General features: G+C 49.8%; 1 protein-coding gene across 3 annotated transcripts in view; it reads left to right on the top strand.

The window, feature by feature from the left end:
* Nucleotides 1-8,120, top strand: part of MAFK (MAF bZIP transcription factor K) — a 10,734-nt gene extending 2,614 nt beyond the window's left edge. Inside the window, exons 1-3 of one of the 3 annotated variants that reach the window (XM_031056512.1) lie at nt 15-52; nt 2,032-2,111; nt 3,294-8,120. In XM_031056512.1, the coding sequence (XP_030912372.1) occupies nt 2,076-2,111; nt 3,294-3,728 (471 nt within the window). In that variant the 5' untranslated portion in view covers nt 15-52; nt 2,032-2,075 and the 3' untranslated portion in view covers nt 3,729-8,120. Of the gene's footprint in view, nt 1-14; nt 53-1,094; nt 1,104-2,031; nt 2,112-3,293 lie in introns of those variants that run through there. The other 2 variants (XM_031056513.1, XM_005420358.3) reach the window with 2 other exon arrangements.
* The last annotated feature ends 4,372 nt before the right edge of the window (nt 8,121-12,492 follow it).

Genomic DNA, 12,492 nt, shown 5'->3' with positions numbered 1-12,492 from the left:
TCCCCCCCCCCCCCCGGCTGCCAGTGCCTGCGTCTGCGGCTCCGGCCGGGAGGTAGTGGTGGGCAGCAAATGCTGGTGCGGAGGGGAAGCGCTGGACGGTGCAAGGGCAGCGCTGGGGTCTGGAGAGGTGCCTGTGCTCGCGGGAGATGGTGCTCTGAAGAGCGCGCAGACAGAGGTTGGGCGCATCCCCGTCTGTCGGACGCAGCTCAGGGGGGCTGGGAGTCGCCCCCCTGCCCCGTGCCCTGCCCCTTCCTGCTGTTCTGGCGAGACAAGGGGCGGCTGTGGCTGGAGGTGTGCCCGGGGTGGGGCTCAGTGCTGGAGGAGAGCAGGGAAGGACTCGCTGATGCTCTAGAAAATGCAGCGCACACCAGTTGCTGTAAGTGGTCCATTCATCACGGAGCATCTTGGCTTGTGTGCTGTGCGGCTGTCCTTGTCCCTCCTCCAGACATGGAGAGCTGTGCTGTCTCAGGCTTAAAAATAGAGGAGGCGCCTAAATACACTCCCTAATATCTAGGATAGTATCTTGCAGCTCTGCAATTACAGGATTATTTTTTTCCCCCTCCTGCTCTTCATCTTGATTTTTATGTAAGTCGTGTGATGATGAGGTGCCTTGACTGATAAAATTCAAGTGACAGCAGCACGGGCTGAGCCAGCACCTTCGCCCACTCAGCTCCCACTGGTCCCCACACCCCACCTTTGCACCCCCCCAAATCCCGCCGCCCCTGTTTGCAGATATGAATGAGTTTGTTTACTCTCCGACGACCTCGTGATGTCTTTGCACAGACATGACCTGAAGTCATTATTGCTTTTGGGCTTCTCTGTTTCCATGGCGACTGTCTCCGGGTTGGCTACTTTCCCAAGGTCACCATGGCAACTATCAGAAGGGAATCATGCTTGGGATGCTTTGGCTGGATTTTTCATGAATGATTAGGATGTGTGACACGATGCAGACGTGGAAATGGGGAGGGTTTGGGCTGGGCAGGAGAAGGTGGGGGGAGACAGAGGACTCCCGCCAGACAGGAGCTCTGCGGTGCCGCGGGTGTGCAGCCCTCGAAGCCGCCCTGTGCTCTGCTGGTGGCACGGCTGCTGGTGCCTTTCCCAGGGTAGGTACCATCTGACCATGGGGTGAAGGGGCTGGGTGGAGGTGCGGGCAGGTGGATTTTCTGCAGGGCGCTGGTCGGAGGGGTGTAGTCGTGGCTAAGGTGAGAGTGAAGGGCAGTGTCACGGCAGGGGACGGGCTGGCTGTGGATGGACATGCCTCCACGTCACTAGAAATAATCAAGCAGGTCTGCTGTCACAGTCTGGGGCTGGAGGATTGGGAAGCAACAGTCTTGGTGTGTTGGGAGAGGTGAACTCCTTCCTGGCTTTGTTGTCGGGGGGGCTTTTGTTTCTGTTGTTTGGGTTTTCTGGTGGCGTCTCCTTTGGGTGGGGACAGTGCTGGAAGCAGGTTAAAGACCAGGCAGCTTCTCTCTGGGTTGCTGGCTCAATTTGGAGCCGAGCTAATAATCATCAAAATGAGAATGAAGGGAGTTGTTGTCTTGTGGCTTTTCGGTGCCTTTTATGAGCAGAGGTAACTCGTAATTCAGTCCCTAATAGGCCATTTGGAGCGTCTGGGATGCCTCCAGAGGGAGGTGAGCCAGTGACGGGGCCTCGGAGGCCACGCTCCATTCTCCCCTTGGGAAGGGGTGGCACATGGCAAGGTGGTGCGTGATGCTGAGTGTGACTCTTGTTTACAGATGAATGTGGGTGTCCTTCTTTCCTCCCTGCCCTGTCTTCTCTGCTGCATCTTAGTGTGGTTAACAGCAAAATACAAGGTCTGGGTGTTAAAAAGCAATGCACTTGTCAACACAAATTTCTCGTTCTCTTATCTGAATAGGGTAAATGATATCTGAATCCATCCCAGTGCTTCAAACAACTGTGTGCTTATTTCTTTTACTGGTGGTTGATTTGGGGGTTTGGACTGTGTGTTGGGTATCTTCTTCCTGCCCTTGTCTCTGTGATTAACCTGGAAGCCTTGTTTTGTCTTTCCAGTTGCAATTTCTGAGCAGTTTTGTCCGGAAGACTGTGCTCAGGTTATGACGACTAATCCCAAACCGAACAAGGCATTAAAGGTAGGGAAGAGGCTGAGTGGGTGGCGCTGGGTGGCTGGGGAGGCTGTCACAGAGCTGTGCCGTGCTGCTCCTACGTGACTGTTCTTTTTCATTCCCAGAGACTTAGAAATGGGTGCTGATACAATTTCCCACTGTCTACAGGAAAGGTTAGGGTAGAAGAATACTGGCATTACCCAGAAAGAGGCCTGAAGTCTCTGGGATTGTGTGGAGGCTGGCATATCCCAGCAGCTACCCAAGAGACTTCTGACTACAGGAGTTATTGGCAGCATCCTGAAACCAGTGCTCCCAGTCTTGGCAATGAACTACTTTTACTCTCAGGACTGGGAGACACTGGGGAAGGGACTTTTTCAGCTGGTGTCTCTTAGATCCATGAGACAGTAAATGCCTCAGACTTACCAGCTTGGTGGTGGTCAGTGCCTGGGCTGTTCATACATGGTTGAAATTTCTTTCTAGTGTTTCAGCTCTTCATTTCATATGTCCTGCAGTCTCTGGAAAGACAAAAGGATGGTGTCTTAAAACTTCTGTGTTCAGTGATATTGAAGATGTTTTTCAGCCTAAAAAATTTTGGGATTCTGAAAATAATGGTGGTGACAAATGTGCTTGAGGAAAGGGCAAGGCCTTGGTGGTTTTCTCATGTAACTTCAGTTACTACATGCTGTGCTCCAGCAAAACCAAATCAGGCTGTCCTTGAAGCCAAGCATGGTTGGTTTTGTTCACGACTCAAGTGAGCAATCTTCAATGAAAAACCAAAAAATGCTGAATTAAGCCCTGCACAGAAGCAGCTATTCTGCTTTTGAGATGCTGCACTGGTGTCCCAGCATAATGCTGGGATAAGGTGTCATCTTTAGCATTCATTATGAATTCCAGGTCCTGACAAAGGACTTCACAAAAAAAGGCTTCAGCCTACTTTACATTTTTCCCCTTGAAAATCTTGCTGTTGGGTTCCCATTGAGTGTGTAAAGATCTGTGACCTAAGAGGGTGACCCAAACCCAGACAACTACAGCGCTCAGATCTCTGCCATGTTTAACCCAGATGTTTTAGTGGAGTTTGTGCTGTCCACAGCACATTGGGAGTATTTCCCAGGTAGGGATGTTATGTTGGGGTGGCCTTTTCTCCTTCTGCTGCCCGGAGCATCTGCTCACATCGGCTTGCTGCTACCCCTGTGCTGTTGGTATTTGCAGGTAAAGGAGGAGTCAGGAGAGAATGCCCCAGTGCTGAGTGATGATGAACTCGTGTCAATGTCCGTACGGGAGCTGAACCAGCACCTGAGGGGTCTCACCAAAGAGGAGGTCATCCGTCTGAAGCAGCGGAGGCGCACGCTCAAGAACCGGGGCTACGCTGCCAGCTGCCGCATCAAGCGTGTGACTCAGAAAGAGGAGCTCGAGAGGCAGCGGGTTGAGCTGCAGCAGGAGGTGGAGAAGCTGGCCAGAGAAAACAGCAGCATGAAGCTAGAGCTGGATGCCTTGCGCTCCAAGTACGAAGCACTCCAGACCTTTGCTCGTACTGTGGCGCGAGGGCCTATTACCCCGACCAAAGTTGCCACCACCAGTGTCATCACCATCGTGAAATCAGCCGAAATCTCGTCCAGTTCTGTGCCCTTTTCAGCAGCCTCCTAGTGCCCTCGGTGGGGGGAACTAGCAGCCTTTCAGAGGGGAGGGGATAAGGCTCTTATGCATTGTTCCGGAGTCCTTGGTCACGTCAAGAATTGGCATTTTAAGAAGTCTCTTCCAAAAGTGCAAAAAAACAGAAGAATATTAAAAAAAAAGAAAAGAGAAAAACAAACAAACCCAAAGGGTTCCTACAAAGGGAACTTAACTGGCTGCTTCTGTCTGGACTCAGTGGCTCCATCAACCTCTCGTGTCCAGGATTTGAGCTCTGTATGCAGTACAAATTGCAAGATCTGCTTCCTCCTTCCCTCTGCCTCCACAAACCCCTCTCAGCTGTGGGCAGCTTTCCAGCTGGGAGAAGATACCTGAGGAGCCTCCGGAGTCTTCGTGAATGATGCTCAAGAGCCAGGAAACATATGGACCGTAGAAATCATCATGTGAGATGAATGTATGGGAAAATGAGTTTCCTTTAGTGGCCTCCTACTCCTTGTAAGAAGGGTCTCCCCTACCTTCCCCACTTCCACCTGATATTATGAGGGCAGGAATATAGGCTTTTTGGGTTTGATTTCATCCTGCTAACAGTGGATGGGAGTGGGAGGATGATGGAGATAAATGCTTGGGTCTGACCACACCCATTAAGAATAACCTTTTGTTTTCAATCCATGCTGTTAAAATATGGAAAAATATATATTTTACATATTTTAATATGCCCCATTACCTGTGTGGCCTGTAAAAAAAACTACATTGCAGCCTCCTTTATTCCAAGCCCAAGTTTCCTGATAGCTCCTTCCCAAAGGTGTGCCTGTGAATTGGGTATATTTATGCAGTTTATTTCTTCCAAATGATCCGCAGTCTTGAAGTAGCAGCTTTTTTTTTCCTGGGTTACCTGAAGCTGAAGGGAGGGAGGCACAGTCAATGCTGTGAAGAGCAGTGTGGTGAGGAGGAGGAGGGGAGATGAGGAGGAAAAATGCTGCATGTATTACTGGTGGAGGCAGAATTGGCTGGGAGAGAAGGTGGGACAGTTCTGCTGGGATCAGCACTGCGAGAAGGGGTTTGTGCAGAGGATGTTGGAAGGATGTTTTTAAAGCACTGAAGTGTAACTAGAGGGCAATAGCATTCAGCCAGGAGGAGAGAAGTTTAGAGTCTCCTCTTTGACAAAAGCATTGGTATGTTGGCAATGAGCATCCTTAGCTGGAGAGCTGTGCTCACCAGTCCTTGGTGATCAGAGAAGGGCTGTGGGGAGGTCAGATGGGAGCTTGGAAGAGTCTTTCCCTCTCCATAGCACATCAGATGCTGGATTTGGGATCCAAAGAGTACAGTGAACAACCCTCAGTGTTCAGACAACCTGTGTGAATGTGACCCTGAAACTTGATGCTTTCTCTTGCAAGTGGGTGAGTTATAATGAGGGCAGGATGGAAAATCAATGTGTGTGTAGGGGACAGAAGAATTGGGATGGAGAAGTCGTTTTTTTGGCTCTGAGCAGTGGTTTGGGAGAGGGATTTCTGGCTTGGCAGTGGGCAGGATTTGGGAAGCTGAAAGGAGAGATTCTGCTGTCACGCAGCAGTGATGAAACAATGAATGTTTCCAGGTCACTGTAAAAAAAAATTAGCTATGTTGGTGTTTGTGTGTTTTGTTGTTGTTTTTTTTTTCTTCTTGAAGTGGGAAAGGGAAGGGACTGTGTGTTTTGTAGGGCAGGTCATAGACTTATGGAATGGACGATGCCTGTTGTCGTGCAGGTAGAAGAGAAGAGAATGAGATTGCTGAGGTTTTGAGATGAGGAGAAGAGCTTAGAGAATTTGGGCTCTGGAACAAAGATCACGGAGAATTCATAAGTGGTTTGGACTGAAAGAGAATAATCAAGTGCTACCGTTGTTGGAAAGAGGACAGTGAACTGGCATCTGACACCCCGTATAATTTGTTGTTTGAGGCTTTGTCTTGCCTTGAATGGCAGTAAGTTGGTAGAAATTTAGTGAAGCCCTACTTGTCTTTGGAAGAAGTTGTTAGCTTGCTTTTTCTTTTTTTTTTCACCTTGTCATCGGAGTCTCTGGATTTCCCAGGAGGATCCTTTGTGAAATAGGTTAATGAAAAGAGAAACCTCAGACTTGGTTCTCATTCAGTCCCCAACATCGACATCCGTGACTTTACTGAGCCAGAAAGGGTGTCAGTGAAATGCTTCCTGAAGGCTCGTTCCCCCTGCCAGACCCACACGCTTTGGAGGGGAGAAGGAAGTTTTCTTCAAGTGATTTTCCAACATGTAGAGTTTGGATGGCACTTAGTGTTACCTCATTTCTCCTCCATTCCCTCCCTATCTCCAAACAGGCAGATCGATGTCCTGTGTATCAGTACCAGTTATTGACTCCCACAGCAGAAGCTGAGGAAGAGAAAGATGTTACGGTCATTTCCTGGTCCTCTCATGTTCTCCAGCTCACAGACATTGGACACTTTCCCAGACCTTACAGGTGCCTCCAAAAACAGGCAAAATGGAGACTCCTGGCACTGTTGGGGCTTTAAATGAAAACTGTATTGAAAAAGGCCAGTTGACTTGAAAATGCCCAAATGCTTCCAGTCTTTAAAACAGCTCCAGAGCTCCATAACATTCCTGGCTAGATAGGAACACCCTCTGGCTGCCCTTGACACCCCTCCGGGGAAATCAGACCTGTCTCACTGAAGGGGACAGAGGTTGAACTTTGTTCCTGGGGTCTTCTTGCTGTTGGAATGAGTTGAGAAACATATCTTTATGTGGCACTTCCCTTGTGGCCAAGTATTTCTTTTTTTTCCAGTTCTTGGAAGGGTGCCAAAGGCTTGTCCAAGTGATTGCTAGTTTAGTGCTGGTAGGCACTTAAATCTCTGGTCACTCGATAAAGAACAAGAGGCCTGGGTGTTGTTAAAGCTGTTGATACCATAGCCATGGTAGGTAATCCATATTGGATATCCATAAGGACCACGTGGAAATATTTAAAGAGAGAGAAATATATATATAAATATATAATTATATACATTTTATCGTACAGATTTTTCGTAAAAAAGAAAAAAAATAATTTTTTTTCCAAGTTTGATACTGTAAATCTTTATTAAAAGAAATTGCCAGTCCAGGGCTCCCTGGGTGGTGACCTGGAGGAGAATGAAATGTCCTGGCTAAACTTCCACAGAGGGATCAGAATTGCAAGGTAACGTGGAGGGAGGAATGACCCGAAAGCTGTTGATCGCATTGGAGACCCAGCTCCTCCACCCTCCTCCCTGGAGGGCCCTCCAGCTTGGGGTTGTCGCGTTGCATTCCTCTGGGGTTCGGTTTGTTTCTGTTGTGTTTTAATTTTTTTGTTTTGTTTTGTTTGTTTTTTTTCTCTCCGTCCTGCACTTGCCAGCCTGACACCCAGGGCGAGCGGGGAGCGGGCGGCGTGGGGCGCGTCCCGCAGCCGCACCTCCCGCGTTTCTCTGCTGCAGTACTTTGGATGGCTCCCTTCTCTGCCCCTCTTAGTTTGTCCCCCTGACCCTGCTGAGGAGGAGCGGGGGATCTGATTTTTGGGTGCTGGGATCCTCTCCCCTGGGCCTGGCCTTTCTTTGGTTGCTCCCCATCCTCAGTGTGACGTGGGAAGCGAGGCTGGGTGGGAGGCAGGACAAGACGAAGGCGTCGGGAAGGGACTCCTCTGTTCTCGTAGATGTGTTCGCTGTGCTCTCTGTTGGGAGTGGGGAACCTTTCCCTTCAGGGCAGCTCCAGATCCCTTTGAAACAAGGCAGCATCTCTGCTCCTGCCCAGCTCTACATCTGCCAGGAGGAGACCACAAAGTGCAGAGACCTGGGTGCCACGGCAGCTCCGGGACGGTGGGAGGGACGAGGCGCTGGCACTGGGCTGGGGCAGATGTGAGCTGTGCCACGGGATGGCTCAGACCCGGGGAGGAGGAGAAGGTGGCAGTTTTTTCTCTCTCGAATCATTTAAACTTCATTGTCATGATTGTTTTTATTTAAAAAAAAAAAAGGAAAAAAAGGAAAAAAAAAAGGAAAAAAAAAAGAAACAAAACAAAACCGAAAAACTTTTGTAATGTGGATTTGTTTTCCTTCGTCTGTATTTCAGTCTGCTGGGGTGTTTCCGTAGATGGTGGATACTTGCTTTCATTTTTTTAATGATAGAAGTCTTCTGTTTTAAGTTGTTTTTTATCACCAGCTCATTCTATCCTCTGTGGTTACTCAGTAATTTCATTTCAATATTTATTTTTGTGCTGCTTTTTTATTATAAAATAAATTATTGATATACCAAGCAATGTGGATTCCTGTTTGTAAGGCGAATAGCCCTGTGTATGTGTCCATTACTTCTCTTGACAGCCACGACGTAATTTATTGCTGTAAATTTAGCTGCAGTGACTGGTTTTTTTGTACCTTTCCAATAAAGCATTTTCTGGTTTCAGACTTGCCCTGGTCTATGGTCAGCGTTTTGGAGCCTGAATTGATCTCCAGTGGAGTGTTTTCCTCGGGTTTTTTGCTGCCTGTCCCCAGCGCAGCACCCGGCTGCGGTGAGCAGTGTGTTTTTGGAGGCAGGCTGGGCTAAGGCGAGTGGGTTGGCACCTTGGGCTTTTGCAATCATCTGACCCAACCTCCTGGAGCCCATCTCAGCCTTGCTGTGGTGCTTTCTTGGGACACTTGGAATGTGCTCCAGGGATAGCTGTTGTCCGAGCTGTTTGTCCGGTCGATGCCATGCTCAGACCACATGTGCCTGTTCCTGACCCAGGGGCTCTGTCTTTGTGCACCATCAGGGGATGTCTGTGTTACCACAAGCAGGACTGACAGCTCAGCAGGCACCTGCCTGTAGTTGTGATGCTGAGCAAAGCCACTTGTGGCTTGGAGACACTGTGACCTGTCTGGAAGTGCTGGAGAGAGACACTCCTCTCTCTTCCTTTGGGTTGTGAAATATCCCTTCATGGTTTCCCTGTGTGACTGCTTGTGAATAAACTGCTTTAACCCCTTACATCAATACTCCATCTTTTTGCTTTTCCCTGTTGGGGCTTTTAAAAAGGTGCTACCTTGTGCCAGTGAGCTTTCAGGGGTTGTGTTGGCTTTAATTCCCTATTTCAAATGGTAGAAATTCTTGAGGGAACAGCTGAAGGGGGTAAAACACTTGGCCTGTGTTGAGGCAGTAGGTTGGAGACACATGGGCATGTTGGCCAAAGCTGGAATGAAGAGGTAGAGCAAAGTGAAGAGGAGCAGGGCTGCAAGGCTTTGTGTGTCAGCAGGTAATGGATGGGCATTAGGTGGGGCCAGGCAGGCTTGGCTGAGCAGGCACGTGGGTGAAGCCTGAGGGTGATGGCAGTCTCTGTGCTGAGCAAAAAAAGCATCATCAGCTGCTTTGGCTCCTGCCTGGAGTCACTGCAGTGAGGAGATGGTGACAACAGAGGGGACAGGGAGGTGGGCCAGTTGTGACTGTTGGAGGGATAGAGGAGCATTAGTGGAGGCAGCCCACAGTTCAGGAGGAAAAGGGCATCAGGAATGGGCCAGGTGAAGATTCAGAAGTGAAAGGAAACTCAACATTTACTATGCATAGGGGAGGAGCATAGAAGGTCGCTGTGAACAGGGTGGCAAAAGCACAAATCCTGCTCTCTGGCACAGGTCTGGCAGTCTGGTGCCTGTCATCAGCTGGGCCCAGGGACTTGTTGGTGAGTGCACCCCAAAAAAGAAGTGTCTGTCTCTGACTGGGTGCTGTGCAGCGAGCAGCCATGCATGAGAGCTGCCTCTGCTATGAGGCCAGTGACTGCCTTCCTTCCCCTCTGCTTTTAGAGAGGTCAGCCTCAGCTCCTGCAGGTGCAGTGGCAGGGTTTGCTGTGATGATCATCCCTGACATGAGTGGGGTGTAAACCTGCCTGATCCAAGCCCAAAAAACACCAGGAGATCCGATAGCTGCAGCTCAGCCTTGTCCTTGGGGAAAGCCCGAGGACAAGCGACAACGGGAAAACAAATCTGCCGACCACTGGAGCCTGCTGCTGGCAGTGAGAGACGCCTGTTCCTCCCGGGCTGCCTGCTGGCATGGCTCCAGGCACAGCAGGCTCCTGTGTAGGTCACCCGTGTGCTCGCCGCCAGCTTTCCCCGTGTCCTTGTTGAGGAGGTGGAGGAGACGCGTGAGCAGAGGAGACGGCGTCCAGCCTACATCAGCGTTGGCATTTCTGTTCCCCATGGATGCCTTTTGACAGCCTGAGGCTTTGAGGGCCATGACAGCGCCCAGCCTGAGCCATCAGCTCTTGCCTCTCTCCCCTCTCCAAGAAGAAGGACGAGCAGGAGGCCCAGGCTGGAGCAGGGAGGGTGCCTGCTGTTGCTGTTGCGGCAGCCAGCTGGTGTCCAGCCCAGCACGGCTCCTTCAGGCTGGTATCACACTGCTGACTTGCATGAGTCACAGCTGACTTTTTTTTTTCTTCCCCCCCTTGTTTGGCTTGCAAGAAAGATCTGTTTTACATATAATACAGTAATCAGGGCTTGACATAAATAGGCAAATGTTATTGTCTGCATTGGGAATTGCACCTGCTGGCAGAGCAGTGGAGGCAGCCCATTATGCACCGGAGTCGATCATTTGTGCAATGAAGTACAACCACGGTTCTTGCTGTGTTCTTGTGCAAGTCTTTATCTCAGCGGCTGTGAGAGCACCAGCAGATGTGCCATCATCACCTTTGCAGTCTGTCCTCACCCCAGGAGCCAGAGCAGCCTCTGTTCCTGCAGCTGTGGCTGTCCTCTCCCAGAGGGGTGAAGACCAAGATGTTCAGCTGAGATGTCCCTGCTTCTGTGCTGGCTGCATTACAAAGCCAAGCAGCCTTGTCCCTGAGTACTGAGGCTGCACTTTCTATGCAGGACAGTCTGGCTCCCAGGATGTGCAGGATCCTGGATGAGTGCCTGGATGTGCACAGCATCTGGCTCTTGTTTATGGACCTCCTTGCAGGAAAAGTGGCAGCAGTCTCACCAGCTGAGCAGGTATGAGCAGTGCTCCTTTGGACCAGAGGGACTTGCAGGACTGGCTGAGCTATAGGTTGCTCATGTGGAGTCTGGGCTATAGCATGGTAAGATTTCTCCAATAAGAATAATAATAATAAACAGAGCTTGTCCTATTGGTGCTGGAGTCTGGGCTTAGCTTAGCTAAACCAGATCCAGCACCTCTGAACCAGCTTAGGTGAGGGTTGGAAGAGGGGCTGTGCAAGGAGAGGAAGCGGAAGACACGCACGTTCTTTGTGGAGTGAAAAAGATGAGCACAAATCCTGTAGGAATGCCAAAATGTGCAGGATGCTGCGTGTGCAGGTATTTCTGCTGGGCCAGCATTGAGGGGCAGGGAGGACGTTAAGCTTAAGAGCATCAGCATTATAGCAGGAACAGGCAGATCGTGGGCTTTGCTTGCTGAGCTCAGTGAAAATGCTTGCTTGCTCTGTGCTAGAAATTGCTGTTTATTAGAAAAAAAAATAAATAATTTTGTGTTGTGATTTACATTTTGCAGCTTAAGAGCAGGGGAAAAAAAAGATCCAAATTCTATGAGTTGTGTTTAAAAGGGCTCCAAGCCTTATCCATTGGTTTGTTTGCCACATGACTGCAAACCTGAGGCTATAGATTTGCCTTCATCCTTCCACTAGCCAGCGACCATCCGAGACAACAGCACAACCAGTGCCTAAGCTCATTCCCAGGGATCATCTCATTAACAGGAGAATAGAAATTAGACTAAAAATTGGAGAAGAAAGGAGAAGTCTTAACAGAAGGATATGAACTCAACATCACTTGATACAAAGACCATCCCTCCATACACAGTCTTCCCTTGCCTGTGGTCTTGCCTCACATGGCAACATCCCTCAGCACCTCTCTACCCTCACCATGGTCACCCAGCTGGGCTCAGCTCCTGCTTGCCCTCCCACAGGCCAGGCAAAGCCCAGGAATAGTGAAGGGTTAGGAGGAACAGACAGTTCCCAGTAAGTGAATTCCTACCACCACCAGTCACAGTCTGGTTCCCTAATAAAGATTCTGATAAGGAAGCTGGAATCCCTTTTAACTTCTGATCCATTCAGAGATAAACTGGATTAGACATAAACAAGCACTTCTGTCACCGGCAGCTCTCAGAAACGCAGCTGCAGACCTCTGGTTAGTCCCAGTGAGGTCCTGCCACACTCCCGGGGGAGTTACTTGGACAGCTGCATCCACATCTGGAGGGAGAAGAGGATGACTTACTCCTTCTCCATGGTAAAGGTCTTTTGCACATCTCTATAAGCTTTGCTGTGAGAAGGAGAGGGGGAAAGATGTAAAAATAAGGAATGACGTCTTTCAACCTTTACCGGGTTTTGAGGTGAAGCGAAGTCACCTTCCTGGGCTGGTTTTCTCCACGGAGCCCTTGGAGATAATTTTTTACTCAAATTGGGAGAAACTAGAGCAGAACTGTGCTGAGAAAAGCATTTCTCTCAGGCCTCTCAGCACTGCTTGGAGGTAAGAGTAGGGCGAGGGCGGCTGGTCCGTCCTGCACCCCGGCTCCCCTCCCTGCCTGGCATCCTCCAGCATTGGCACAGGGCTGGCAGAGAGACAGCAGCAGTGGGGCAGCAAAGCCCAGGCTGCAACACAGGGTCCAACACAGCTTCATCCATGACAGCAGAAGCTGGCACTATTTCACTTAACCTTTTCTGGGTTATTGCATCTTCCCTTTGAGAGACTGGCTTTTTGGATAGAGTTCCTGGCTTCTCAGTATTCTGATTAGCCCAGGCTCTCTCAGTCTCAAGACACCTCCCTTCTGCATGGGTTAAAACCTCTTCAGTGTCAGTGGCTCTTCTGATACCTC

The sequence above is a fragment of the Geospiza fortis genome, unplaced genomic scaffold (assembly GCF_000277835.1).
Source record: "Geospiza fortis unplaced genomic scaffold, GeoFor_1.0 scaffold237, whole genome shotgun sequence".
In the NCBI taxonomy this organism is placed as follows: Eukaryota; Metazoa; Chordata; class Aves; order Passeriformes; family Thraupidae; genus Geospiza; species Geospiza fortis.
This window is presented reverse-complemented; position numbering and strand designations above follow the sequence as displayed.